The following is an 11,880-nucleotide window of genomic DNA, read 5'->3' on the forward strand; positions in this document are numbered from 1 at the left end:
TATCGTCATCTGCCAGTAAGTCATAGTTTAAACTATTTAAAGCAATTAACATAAAAAGCAAGCCCTAGTAATTAGGGTTTTAGCATACACACGTTGAGGGTTAAGAAGTTTAAGGAGCTAAAACAAAGAGGAATCCCAAACACTTGCATAAACCTCATCAATAACCATCACTAACTCACAGTGACCACTTTCCGATGTCAGGATTTTAGCCAACAGAGTCTCACGGCTGCCGTTTCTCCGTCAATCACATCCTTCACTCTGCATGTACAATGGGGACTCCGTCATCGTTGAGGATCCGTCTGGTCTTCGAAGACCGTTCGATTCTGAGCAAAACACAGCAATCGGACGGGATGAACCACACCTGGCTTCTTCTCAAGTTACAACAACTTCGAACCATCTCGGACGTCTGCACTTATCTTCTACACATCTTCAAACTCCGTCGTTCCTGCCCTAACGGCATCCTCCTCTCCGTAACTCCTTCATTTCTTACTCTATTGTAATAATGTGTATGCTAAAACCCTAATTACTAGGGCTTGCTTTTTATGTTAATTGCTTTAAATAGTTTAAACTATGACTTATTGGCCGATGATAATAAAAATAATACATCCTATTAATTTACAATTGAGTTATATTATATTTGATTTCTATTCGATTTTCACTTGTATGTTTCTCATTTAGTTCATTGTGAGAGGAATCAAGTCAAATCAAATGCCCCTGCAACGGAAGTGAAAGTTAGGATTGCTATTAAAATCCAATGACTCATAGACCGTTTGGATTATTAAAAATTTAAAATTCAATTTTCTTATTTACTTTACCTTTTCCTTTGAGTTTACAGCTCACAGTTAGCTTTCTAAATTATGTAAATATTGAAGTTTGAAAGCAACTTATTAGACTTTCAAAAGAATGTGCAGTTTTTTATGCTACAAGACCCCAGCAATATGTATCTGTAGTGAATTTGAGTAGATTTTTGCATTCTTCTTTGTTAAAATATATGTCAGAGACCTTGGGTGTTTTACACTGGTTCTTGTAGCTTTTTATGCTTTAATACCATATAAAGTTTCAGAGATGATAACAGGGATATATTATTGTTAGCTATTAGGAAGATTTATTATTGGTAACAGATATGCAAAAAGGATAATGATAATTATGGCCAAAATTGTTTCAGTTTCTGTTACCCTACCGCTAGTTGTTCATTTGTGTATTTTATTTGATCTTGTCTGCCACATTGCACATCTTTTAGATACCGGGAAGGCCTGTTATTGGTGATTTGCATTAAGTGTTGAGTTGCTTTGTAAAATAAATGAAGTTTTAGTGTTTGTTACCGACTCACCGTATTCTTGTCACAATTGGCTGTTGTTTACCTTACAGATGGAGGGATTTGCATTACCACCTTTCGAGTCAACTGAAATCTTGAAAGATAAGGAAATTATATGGTCAGTTTAACTTTTACTGTCATATTAACCATCCTTGGTGAGTATTTTACTATATTTAACATTATAACAAGCACAATTTTTTGTTGTTTTAGTGTGAAAAAGAAAGGTGGCTCAACACCAGATGCATGTAATTTGCTTGATGATGTGTTGGAATCAGAAGATGATGGTTTGCTCCATTTAGGAAATGATGATGTTGATAAGGAGGCGAAAGAATACGAAAGTGAATCTGAGGAAGTTGATGAAGAACAATCACAAGATGAAGAACCACCTGAAGAAACCGTTTCAAAGAAAAGAAAAGCCTCCTCAATTCTTCAGAACTTGAAGTAAGCCTTGTTTAGGGTTATGTTTTTTGATGTCATAATAATTAGATAATCAGATGTTTGCATTAATGGTAAGTTAATAGATAAAATGATCAATAATACCTATTTGCTTTAGACAAAGGGAGGGCATTTGTGAAATGGGAATAAAGGCTTCTCAGATCAGGTTAACAGAATAGTTGATATTGTTTTTATCTTTACAAAATTAGTTTTGGTTGAAGATGATATGAAAATGACCTCTTATTCTGTTTGTCCAAACAATAATAACCTTTTTTGATTTCAAGTTTTAATACTCCAAAATAAATTTTAATCAAAACACCTCTATAAGATACTTATTCCCTCATATATGTTTGAATCACAGAAAGAAGAAACAATGTCTGGTGGCATTGGATGATGATGAAGATGAGGCTGAAACAGAGGAAATTGAAAATGTTCATAACAATGCATCTCACCCCAAGAAGATCAACAGTACAAAAGAGACTAAAAAAATGACTGCAACAAGCAACAAAAAAGTTAAATCTCCTCCCACTGTGAAAAGGTACTAAAATTGATAATAATGTCTTTACCATATGAACACATACATTTTTACAGTATTTTGTTTTCATCAATCCATGTTTTACAGGAGTGCAGAGAAGCTTCAAGGGAATGTTGAAGAAGCCAATCAAGTGACTAATACTCCTGTGGCTAAAAAGGTTTGTAATAGTGATAATGATTGTATTATTTTTATGGCTGTACAGAATTCGTGGTTAGTAATTAATAAGTTTGTTGGTGACCCTATATGACATAAAATACAATCAATGTCAGCTTGCTAGTAGAAGTGCTAGACGGAAAAAGGCTAAAAGACAATGGATGAAAGAAATAGCTAAAATTGCAAAAAAGAAGGTATTTGTATGTTAATGTTCATGTTGGAATTATATACAATTCTAACTTGAAAACTGCAGCCTCAACAAGCCTATTCAAAGCCTGAAACAACTAAGCCTAAAAATAAATGGGTTAAAGATCAGTCAAAGGGACTAGTAAGTAATTAATCGTGCACTAAAAGTTTACGCAACTCAAGTATTATGTTTATTGACATTTTTAAAATTGCAGATAAATTGGAAACAGGCTTCTAAAAAGCCTGTGCAGAATGGGGATGTGGGTACTGATGTGGGCCCTGCTGTAACCAGGCCTGGACATATTCGGTTTGAATCTCTTGATGAAGGTATATGCTACGTATTTTAAATGGATTGCTTTCATATCCGTTCTATTCATGTCTAGTAGTGTTAGTATCATCACATAATTTATAAAATCAAAGATGTTCAATTCAATATTAGGTTGAAATTTAGGTCTTTTACACTTCTTGGGAGTTATTTGTGTTGCAGAGTGCTAATTTTCATGTTCCTGTTTCATGCAGATGAAGCTGCTAAACAGACTGGGGTATCAACTGTATGTGCTATGCTCAAATTAAAGTCTGGTTAATTGCATCATCTTGTCATTTTGCACCAGCATTTGCTAATAATCTAACTTTTTTTTTTGGCTTTTAAACCTTTCAATACCTTAATTCTTGAATTGTGCTCCAGGAAAAAATGAAGTGGAATGGTGGTAGTAGCAGCAAGACAAAAGGTCAAAACTGGGGTAGAGAAAAGCTCTCAACTTTGAAAAAGAATGATCAATCCAAAAGAATAAATCAAGAGTCCTGTAAAGCGTTGTTTAGAGATTCGAAAGTACCTATAATCGACCCCAATGATTTTGACAAGCTTCCTCCTTGTTCTGATCCAAAGGTAATTTACCTCTCTCTCTCTCTCACACACACACACACAAATGGATGATTATAATATTCTCAATAATTTGCAGGAAGGTGATGTGATTGCATATCGTCTCATCGAGTTAAATTCTTCATGGACCGTTGAGTTTTCATCCTTTCGGGTAACTTTCTATTTTGTAACAATCAACATGTCTCAAAAGAATCTATATTGCCGGTTCTATGTACTCTTTCCTTTTGCTAAAAAATCAGTTTACATGACAGGTTGGAAGAATATCATATTATGATGCCAAGGACATTGTTCTCATACCTGTGACAGAATATCCTATTGTATCAGACAAGCTTAATGAAAACGGCCAAAATGATTCTCCTTATAAAGAAGATGGTACTTTAGAGGTAATCAGATTCAGGTTATGTTTTTATATGTAATAGTTCAAACTAGTTAAAGCATTATCTTAGAAACAAACAAGAAGCTGCATGAACTGTATTCTTTCTGAAACTTCTTAAATCCTTTAATTCAAAAAAATCAGATTATGATTCAATATATAGTAATTTTAATCATATTTGATATAGGACAAAAAGTGCACAACCAGACTACTTTTGCCAAATCTCGTTTCTAATGTCTTGTTTATTAAGAAAATCATTTTTTTCTTTTCTACAGATAAACTATTCAGCTCTTGTTGATGTCAGGAATGTCCAGCAATATGATCCAACTGCCACTGAACCACCCGGTGACGGTATTGATCAAACTCCCATGAGTGATGACAATGATGCTGCAGAAAACTTGGTGCATAGCAGTAATGACAACAACATGGATGTTCTAGAAGACTCCAATCCTGGTATATGCTTTCTTTCATTATATATTTGTTTCTATGTAGACTCACATATATTCTCACTTATCATATTATTGTTTGTTAGGAGAAGTTAACCCATGGGACCGTTTAACCTCTAATAACACAGAAATTCCTGAGCCAAATAACCCGACTGCGGTAGGTTCTGGGTTGAATCCAAGTTCACATGATGGGCCTGGCCCAAGTACAAGTACCGGTCCTTATGCTAATAAACCAGAGTCATATGTGGTAAAAGAAGGGCAAACAGGCAACTCTATCGACCCATGGTTAAAGGCTACCGAGCCCAACCCTTCTCAAGAGAATAATTCTGGTTGGTCTAATGTCTCGGGGCCCACTGGAAACAATTGTGAAAATGGAAGCTCATGGGGAAGGCCATGGTCTGCGTTTGCCGTCACTAGGACCAGTTCTGTCATTCAAAACAAAGACAACGATTGGCGTGCGGGAAGCTCTCGTGGCGGTCGGAGTCCTATGTCACATGGGGCCCCAAGAGGCAGAGGTCGTGGCCGTGGGGGTAGTCGCGGTCGAGGGCGAAATAGTAATTGATACAATATGAGTTGGTTTGTATCAAGGTATGAATTTAGTGACCTCTACTACAAACTTGTACCCTGGAAAACCTATGTATAACAATGGATTTTGTTATTTTGTTATATGCCAAGTTCTTTTAATTTCTGAGTGTTTAATGAGCTACAATAAAAAATATAATCTGATCTAATATAATAAATATACTATTAAATTCCATAGAAACTGGTTTAATATCTGTCAATGGAAATAAGTACATTTTGGAAACTGAAGACTGAAAAGTATTATTCTTTAGAAAGATTGAAAACTGTACAGGATTCCAATAATGGAAACCATATTTGTACTTATTAACTATATGATCTCTCTTTTGCCTCTGTCTTGATTCTGATGTTCCTCTGCTGTGTTCTGGAAGGAGAAACAATGAAGCTGTTTCCATAGCTGCTCTGGTTCCTCCCCTTCTTTAACCATCTGTTTATATACATACATACATACATACATAAAAAAACATTTAGTAATATTCTTTTAAGAATCATTCATACCAAAAATAATGTTACCTGAATAACAGAGCTTGTTTCCAAATCTTTCTTGACAAGAAAATCATGACCAACAGTTTGCCACTCGATTCGATCATCTGAGAATTCACGCCCCACCCAAATATACACAACATTCACGAAGTGAGTTATATACACGGATCGTGAATCAGGAATTCCCAAACTGCCCATCTCGACTTTCTCCATTTCCGGCCAATTATACAGAACGAAATCAGCGTCACTTTGGTCATTACCATGCTGCATTTGGTTTTCATTTTCAGCTTTAAACTTAGACTCCTGCCCCTGCCCCTCCTCTTCATCACCTTCAACATGTTCCATGCTCTGATCCTCCAATGTAAACGACCACGTTCTGACCAAATTCTTCGGGGAAGGTGGAATCTTTCCTAATTTAGGTGTAGGACTAGGATCCGAGGCCGATAAATCAGACCACGTGGGTGAAAAGGATAGTGAAGTTGAGTAATCCGATGTTGTAGGCGAGATGGACGGTGAAACATTTCTTGCGTCATTAACAAGAAACGAAGAAAACGATTCTGGTGACATACAGTCACTGTTATCATCCTCATTTTTCGCCCAAGAAGAATAAGATCCCGGTGAATCACAAGGCGACACAGTTTCTTTAGATGGTGTGATCAAATCCTTCATGACCCCGGTAGCAAACTTCCTCCTCAATCTTTCCCACCCGCTTCTCCTAGCTGGCAAACACATTTGATATTCGTGCCCCGACACCGAAAAAGGCGGGACCACACCGCTATTCGCAGCCTTATTGAAAACCGCAAAATCTATGTCGTAGTCAGCGACCTTCCTTTGACCAATTCGACCAATCTGTTGTTGATCTTGATTACTCCCAACCGCATTCCAGAATTCAATCGGCTCTTCATCTTCTCTAACGGTTAAAGCGGGCCCGGTAGCCTTCTCATATCTAATAACCTGTGATGCAGCTAATCTTGCACTTTCATACATTAACGAATCACACTTTTTCCCAACCCAAACAAAAACAGCAGAAGGGACGTTAACAATAAACGCACCACGGGAATCAAGAGCCGAAGCATCCGGTCGAGCCAACAACTTTGGCACCAAGTGAAGCGGTGCATAAGACGAGTGTGGTGCGATCCGGTACATTCTCAAAACCGAATTTGGGCTCACGGGCACACCATGGACCCGCTTCTGACACTGCAGAAGCTGGCTCGCGAACCCCATGTTGGGGTTCGTCACCCCTCGGGCCGCTTTCACCTTCTGAAAAGCCGTTTCAAAGCTTTGACATTCTCTCCACATAATGTAGGCTATGACCAACGACGTTGACCTCGACACCCCTTGACAACAATGCACGAAAACCCGCCCGTTTTGCTCACGAACATCCTCAAAGTAGTCGAAAACATCATACAAGATCGACGTAATATCCTCAGATGGGTTATCCTGAAGCCACAGCGTCTTGTAAACCAGATCATTTTTGAAATACTCGGGACACACGAAACCGACACAGTTCAAAACATGAGTGATCCCATTTTGTCGAAGCACGTCGCGATTCTTCGCAACCGCGTCACTTCCTAGAAACACATGATCTATAATCCTAGAACACTCCTTATCAAAAAACGCAAGCTTATCCTTCTTAAACTCGAATTCCCTCGGAGGCTTCTTCCCCTTGTCTACATTAACCGGAAGAGCTGGAGGTTTGGCTCTAGCCCCCGGCGTGGTCACGGCGATACTCGGCCAGACACCGAGATCGTCTGAGCCAGCGGTGGGCCACTCTTCAGCCTTTGGGCGAGAGACGGACAAAGGCTGAAGAGGGGGCAGACTTGCTGCCCTTGCCTTGCCGGCCGCCCAAGAGACCGACCTGGAATATATCTTCCTAGTGTTGTTGTCCCCTTGGGCGGGCGGCGGCAGTTGTGGTTCTGGTGGAAGTTGTGGATTGGGATTGGGATTCTTGTCTTCCCTCAACATAATATTAATATAATTATTATAAGTAAAAAAATGAGAGACTAATGACACCACCTACTACCATGTGAAGGTTGGTTGGTTGGTTCTAGGAAATGAATTCATTTCATTTCATTTCATTTATGAGATTGTAAACTAATAATAATATTGTGGATGATTAATTCTTAGTTTCTTACCTAAAACACTTGACTGATTGAAGGAAGAAAAGAAAAGATAATAATAAGTTGGACTGAGTAAACGATAAAACTGAGCTATCGTGGGGTATAAGAAAGAAAGAAAGAAAAAGTTGATTGAATTCAGAAAAAGTGGGCGTAGATCGTTGAACGAAGACTTGGTTTAGTTTGATTGAATAATAAGGATAAAAGAAGATGATGATGAACAACAACAGCAGCAGCAGCAGCAGCAGCTAAACTACTTATATAGGGTAAGTATTGAATTGCAGGAGGTTGAGGTGTTCATATTTGACCGAGAAGTGGTCAAAGTGAGATCATCATGTAGAATGAATATTTGTTGATGATGTTTGTGTCTATATATAGGATGGAGTCATATACTAGGATTCACTCATGAGTTTAATAGATTTGTTTCATCTTATGTCAAAGTTTGTTTTGAGTTAAAGTGGAAACAAGACTATAAAAGTTGGATTGCTTTTTTTTTTACTTTTATGGTGAAAAGCTTGTGTTTCGATAGTTTTTAGAGGACATTATTCCATGATGAACGGAGATGGTTAGATGTTGTTGTGTAATCATGGTCTTACGTTTTGTATAACGTATTCTGGTGGTTGTTTGTGAAAGTTAAGTGATTAGGGACAAATGAATCAAGTGACGCCACGTGAAAATTACTCCACTAAGAACGGAACCGGTCAGATGTTGTGACGTGTCTGTGATATCATGTTTTGCCCAAACTTTCCAGCGAGAAGCATGTGGCAGTTATTTGTGAAGATTGCGCAATTAAGGACAAATCAATCAAGTGATGCCACGTGAAAATTACTCCACCAAGAATGGAGCCGGTTGGATGTTGTCACGTGCCCTTCATCCCACGCTTTGTCCAGACTTCTTGGTGAAAAGCATTTCTCGCAGTTGCTCGTGAAAATTATGTGATTAAGGACAAATCTACCAAATGAAGCCACATGTCCATGGCCTCACGCATTGAATGCTTGGCGAATATCATTTTTTTTGGTTGTTCTCGACAACATAACCAACAAGAAGATAGCTAAGCATTTAATGCGGAAAAATATCGGATATCGGTTATCGCAGTGAGATATCGGTAGTTTAATATCATGTAAAATTCACACATATATATATATATATATATAGCAATTTTAACATTAATAACTCAGTATAGTCTCATACTATTAACAAATTAACCTTTTGTAAATTGCAAAACACTAACAATCGTAGCAAGTAAGAATTGATTAAGACTTAAAATACTAACATTGAACACTAAAAGTTGATAATTAAGACTTAAAACACTGATATCGGGAATATCGATGATATATTGGTCAAGAATTAGTCCAATATCGGTCAATATCGGTACCGGTATTCTGATTTATATATCGTCAAGGACCGATAACCAATATATCACTGATATATCGGCGATATCGACTGCATAGGATGATAGCATGTATCATGAAATTCATATTTTTATATATTTTACCTTGTAATATGATGTTTTTATGGTGTTATATGAAATTAAAATATTATCAAACTAGTGTTTTACTGGCGCAACAGGTAAGTAAAACCCGGACGGTGGTAAAACTCAAGCATTGAAGCGGTACATCGACGCGAATTCATTTGTTTTTGGATACGTGATTTAAAAAAACAAAAAAAATATATAAAAATTGAGATGGAACTAAAAAAAATGGGTGTTGAGACGGTGAGTCTTCGCATATTCGGTCGGTTTCCGTCACGTTCGTTAAGGTACCATAACTAAAAAAATGGGCATCTGGTCGGTTTCGCTACGTTATCGGAACTAAAACAAAACGCGACGAGTCTATGATAATTCGGTCGGTTTCGATTACATTTGACCGTACCGAAACTAAAACAAAAAGTGTTGGTAAAATCCGAACGTTGTTTGTCTCGGATGTTGCGACGACGAGTCGATGTAAATAACCGTTTAGTTATCAAATTAAAAAAAACTATATTGCTTGATCCGATCATACGACGCCACATGAACCAATCATGGCCGTGTGACGCCAAACTTCTGTTTTTAATATATAATAATAATAATAATAATAATAATAATAATAATGTGGTTTGGTTTTCACTCAATAACACAAATATTTAAAAAAATTAAATAAGTGAAATTTACTAATGTCTTATTAAAGTAATTTTCTCAAAATAGAAACTTTTTATAGGCTTTCTTTACTTGCATGTATGTATATTTATGTGGTCAACACACATACCGTATGGCTCACAACACATATAGCATATGATTCAATCTCTTTAATGTAGTGTTTTTGATATATGTAGTTAGTTGAGTTATGTAGCATATGATTCAATCTCTTTAATGTAGTGATTTTTGATATATGTTGTTAGTTGAGTTATATAGCATATGATTCAATCTCTTTAATGTAGTGTTTTTGATATATGTAGTTAGTTGAGTTATGTAGCATATGATTCAATCTCTTTAATATAGTGATTTTGGATTTGCGTGGTTAGTTGAGTTTTATAAATATGATTCAATCTATTTAATGTAGTAATATTTGATATATGTAGTTAGTTGAGTGTAATGATGTAAATGAGACTGGTATGAGTTTGGTAGCTTCTTAATTATCATTAAGAGGCTATCTCATAGCTTTTTAACGGTTAAGAGGTAATTTTGTTTGAATGATTAATAGATTACCTTTTAATGGTTACCTCTTAACAATTCAAGATTAACTCTTAACCATTCGTTTAGAGAGGTTATGAACCATTAATAGATAGCCTATAGTAACCATTAAGAGATTACATACAACCCATGTATTATATCAGATGTAAAACTAGTTTGGTGTTGTCACGCAATTATCATTAGATAACAAATACACTAGTTAGTTGATTAAAAAAAAAAATACATGTTAGGATTTTTAAACTATATTTTTTTTTCTTCCCATCACACATATTTTTGACCGTGGGTTCTGGCTATCCACTATGGTAATGACAAAAAAACATTTTAATTAAAAAGTCGGAAATTCTCTTTTTTTCACAACCGGTTGTATAGGTTGTTTCATCAATCCAAGTTTGCAACCAAACGTTTATATCTAACTTTGTTTTTTCATGAAAATTACAACTTTTGACCTTTTTTAAAAAGAAAAATTGGTTTTTATTGGTCCTAACTATTTCATTATTGTCGGCGCTGGTCCCAACTTTCATTTTGGCTGGAAACGGCCCCAACTTTCACATTCGTTTCTTCCACCAGTCCGCGACTAACGGAGTACTAACTCCGTTATGTATATGTTGATGTGTCTGTCCGAGTTGTCAAAATCAGTTGACATGGCAGCCTACGTGGATATTAATTTATATTAACACTTTTACATTCATAATCCCCATTTTTCAAGATCTCACTCTTTCGAACATAACCCTTTATCATCAAACACTCTCGACACTATCAAACCAAAATTATTCGGCAGTTTCAATTCTTAAACAAGTTCAGCCATGGATGTACGACGGAAAGCATGATTAAGAGTCACAAGTCTACAGATCTCCTGTGGGTTTATGTACACCAGAAAAGAACCCACCACACACTCCGACAAATCGCCAAGACTGGATTCCACCGGTGCTGCCAGAACGGAGGTGGTGCTGCTGCACATGAGGAGAAAAGATGATAGCTCAGATCCTTTAAACTGAAACCCAATTGATGGGTTTTGATTTGGCTTGATTAGGGTTTGGAATTCGATTGAAATTTCGGGGAATAATTACGTGGTGAATGTGACTCCAAAGGAATGAGATGTGATTAGGGCTTGAGAGAATTAGGGATTCTGATTGTGAATGAAAGGTTGGAGAGTTGGTGAATATTAATGTAAAAGTGTAAAGTATAAACTAATATCCATGTAGTTGTTGCCATGTCATATGATTTTGACAACTAGGAGGGACACATCAGCATTTACATAACAGAGTTAGTACTCCGTTAGTCGCGAACTGGTTGAAGAAACGTATGTGAAAGTTGGGACTGTTGCCAACGTATGTGAAAGTTGGGACTGTTGTCAGCCAAAATGAAAGTTGGGACCAGCGCCGACAAAAATAAAATAGTTGGGACTAATAAAAACCAATTTTCCTTTTGAAAAATGTGACAACACGGTTTTATTTATAAAAAATATTGACATTTTGATATAAATTTTATAAAAAATGAAGCATTTTTATTTAATAAATATTGGTTTAGGTTGGGTTGTGATAGTGTGTAAAATATTGGATTGAGTTGGGTTGTTAGGTGGAAGAGAGAGAAATCAGTTTTTAATAAATGATTGGGTTGGGTTGGATTGGGTTGGGATAGTGAATAGTATTAAACTTAAATATCACCATTTTTTTTGAAAGGCCCAATATTATAAAACTAAAAAAGAGAACC

At 36.5% G+C, this 11,880-nt stretch overlaps 2 protein-coding genes across 3 annotated transcripts; one reads left to right on the forward strand and one right to left on the reverse strand.

The window, feature by feature from the left end:
• The first annotated feature begins 228 nt into the window (after window positions 1–228).
• LOC143590464 (coilin-like) lies at window positions 229–5,021 on the forward strand. 2 transcript variants are annotated; one of them, XM_077070934.1, is made up of 14 exons: window positions 229–470; window positions 1,369–1,433; window positions 1,526–1,756; window positions 2,112–2,288; window positions 2,373–2,442; window positions 2,555–2,632; window positions 2,692–2,766; window positions 2,840–2,951; window positions 3,144–3,175; window positions 3,310–3,510; window positions 3,584–3,655; window positions 3,756–3,887; window positions 4,153–4,330; window positions 4,410–5,021. In XM_077070934.1, the coding sequence occupies exons 1-14, from the start codon at window positions 270–272 to the stop codon at window positions 4,883–4,885; spliced, it is 2,100 nt and encodes a 699-aa protein (XP_076927049.1). In that variant the 5' UTR covers window positions 229–269; the 3' UTR covers window positions 4,886–5,021. The 2 variants fall into 2 exon arrangements, with proteins under 2 accessions (XP_076927049.1, XP_076927050.1); XM_077070935.1 differs by lacking the exon at window positions 2,555–2,632.
• Window positions 5,022–5,081: 60 nt separating this feature from the next.
• Window positions 5,082–7,460, reverse strand: LOC143590465 (protein-tyrosine-phosphatase MKP1-like). The gene is made up of 2 exons (XM_077070936.1): window positions 5,416–7,460; window positions 5,082–5,329 (listed from the first exon to the last, which is right to left on the reverse strand). The coding sequence occupies exons 1-2, from the start codon at window positions 7,348–7,350 to the stop codon at window positions 5,213–5,215; spliced, it is 2,052 nt and encodes a 683-aa protein (XP_076927051.1). The 5' UTR covers window positions 7,351–7,460; the 3' UTR covers window positions 5,082–5,212.
• Between the last annotated feature and the right edge of the window lie 4,420 nt (window positions 7,461–11,880).

The sequence above is a fragment of the Bidens hawaiensis genome, unplaced genomic scaffold (genome assembly GCF_021521415.1).
Source record: "Bidens hawaiensis isolate Kalapana, Puna unplaced genomic scaffold, B.hawaiensis_p1.1 tig00038603_1, whole genome shotgun sequence".
Classification (NCBI taxonomy): Eukaryota; Viridiplantae; Streptophyta; class Magnoliopsida; order Asterales; family Asteraceae; genus Bidens; species Bidens hawaiensis.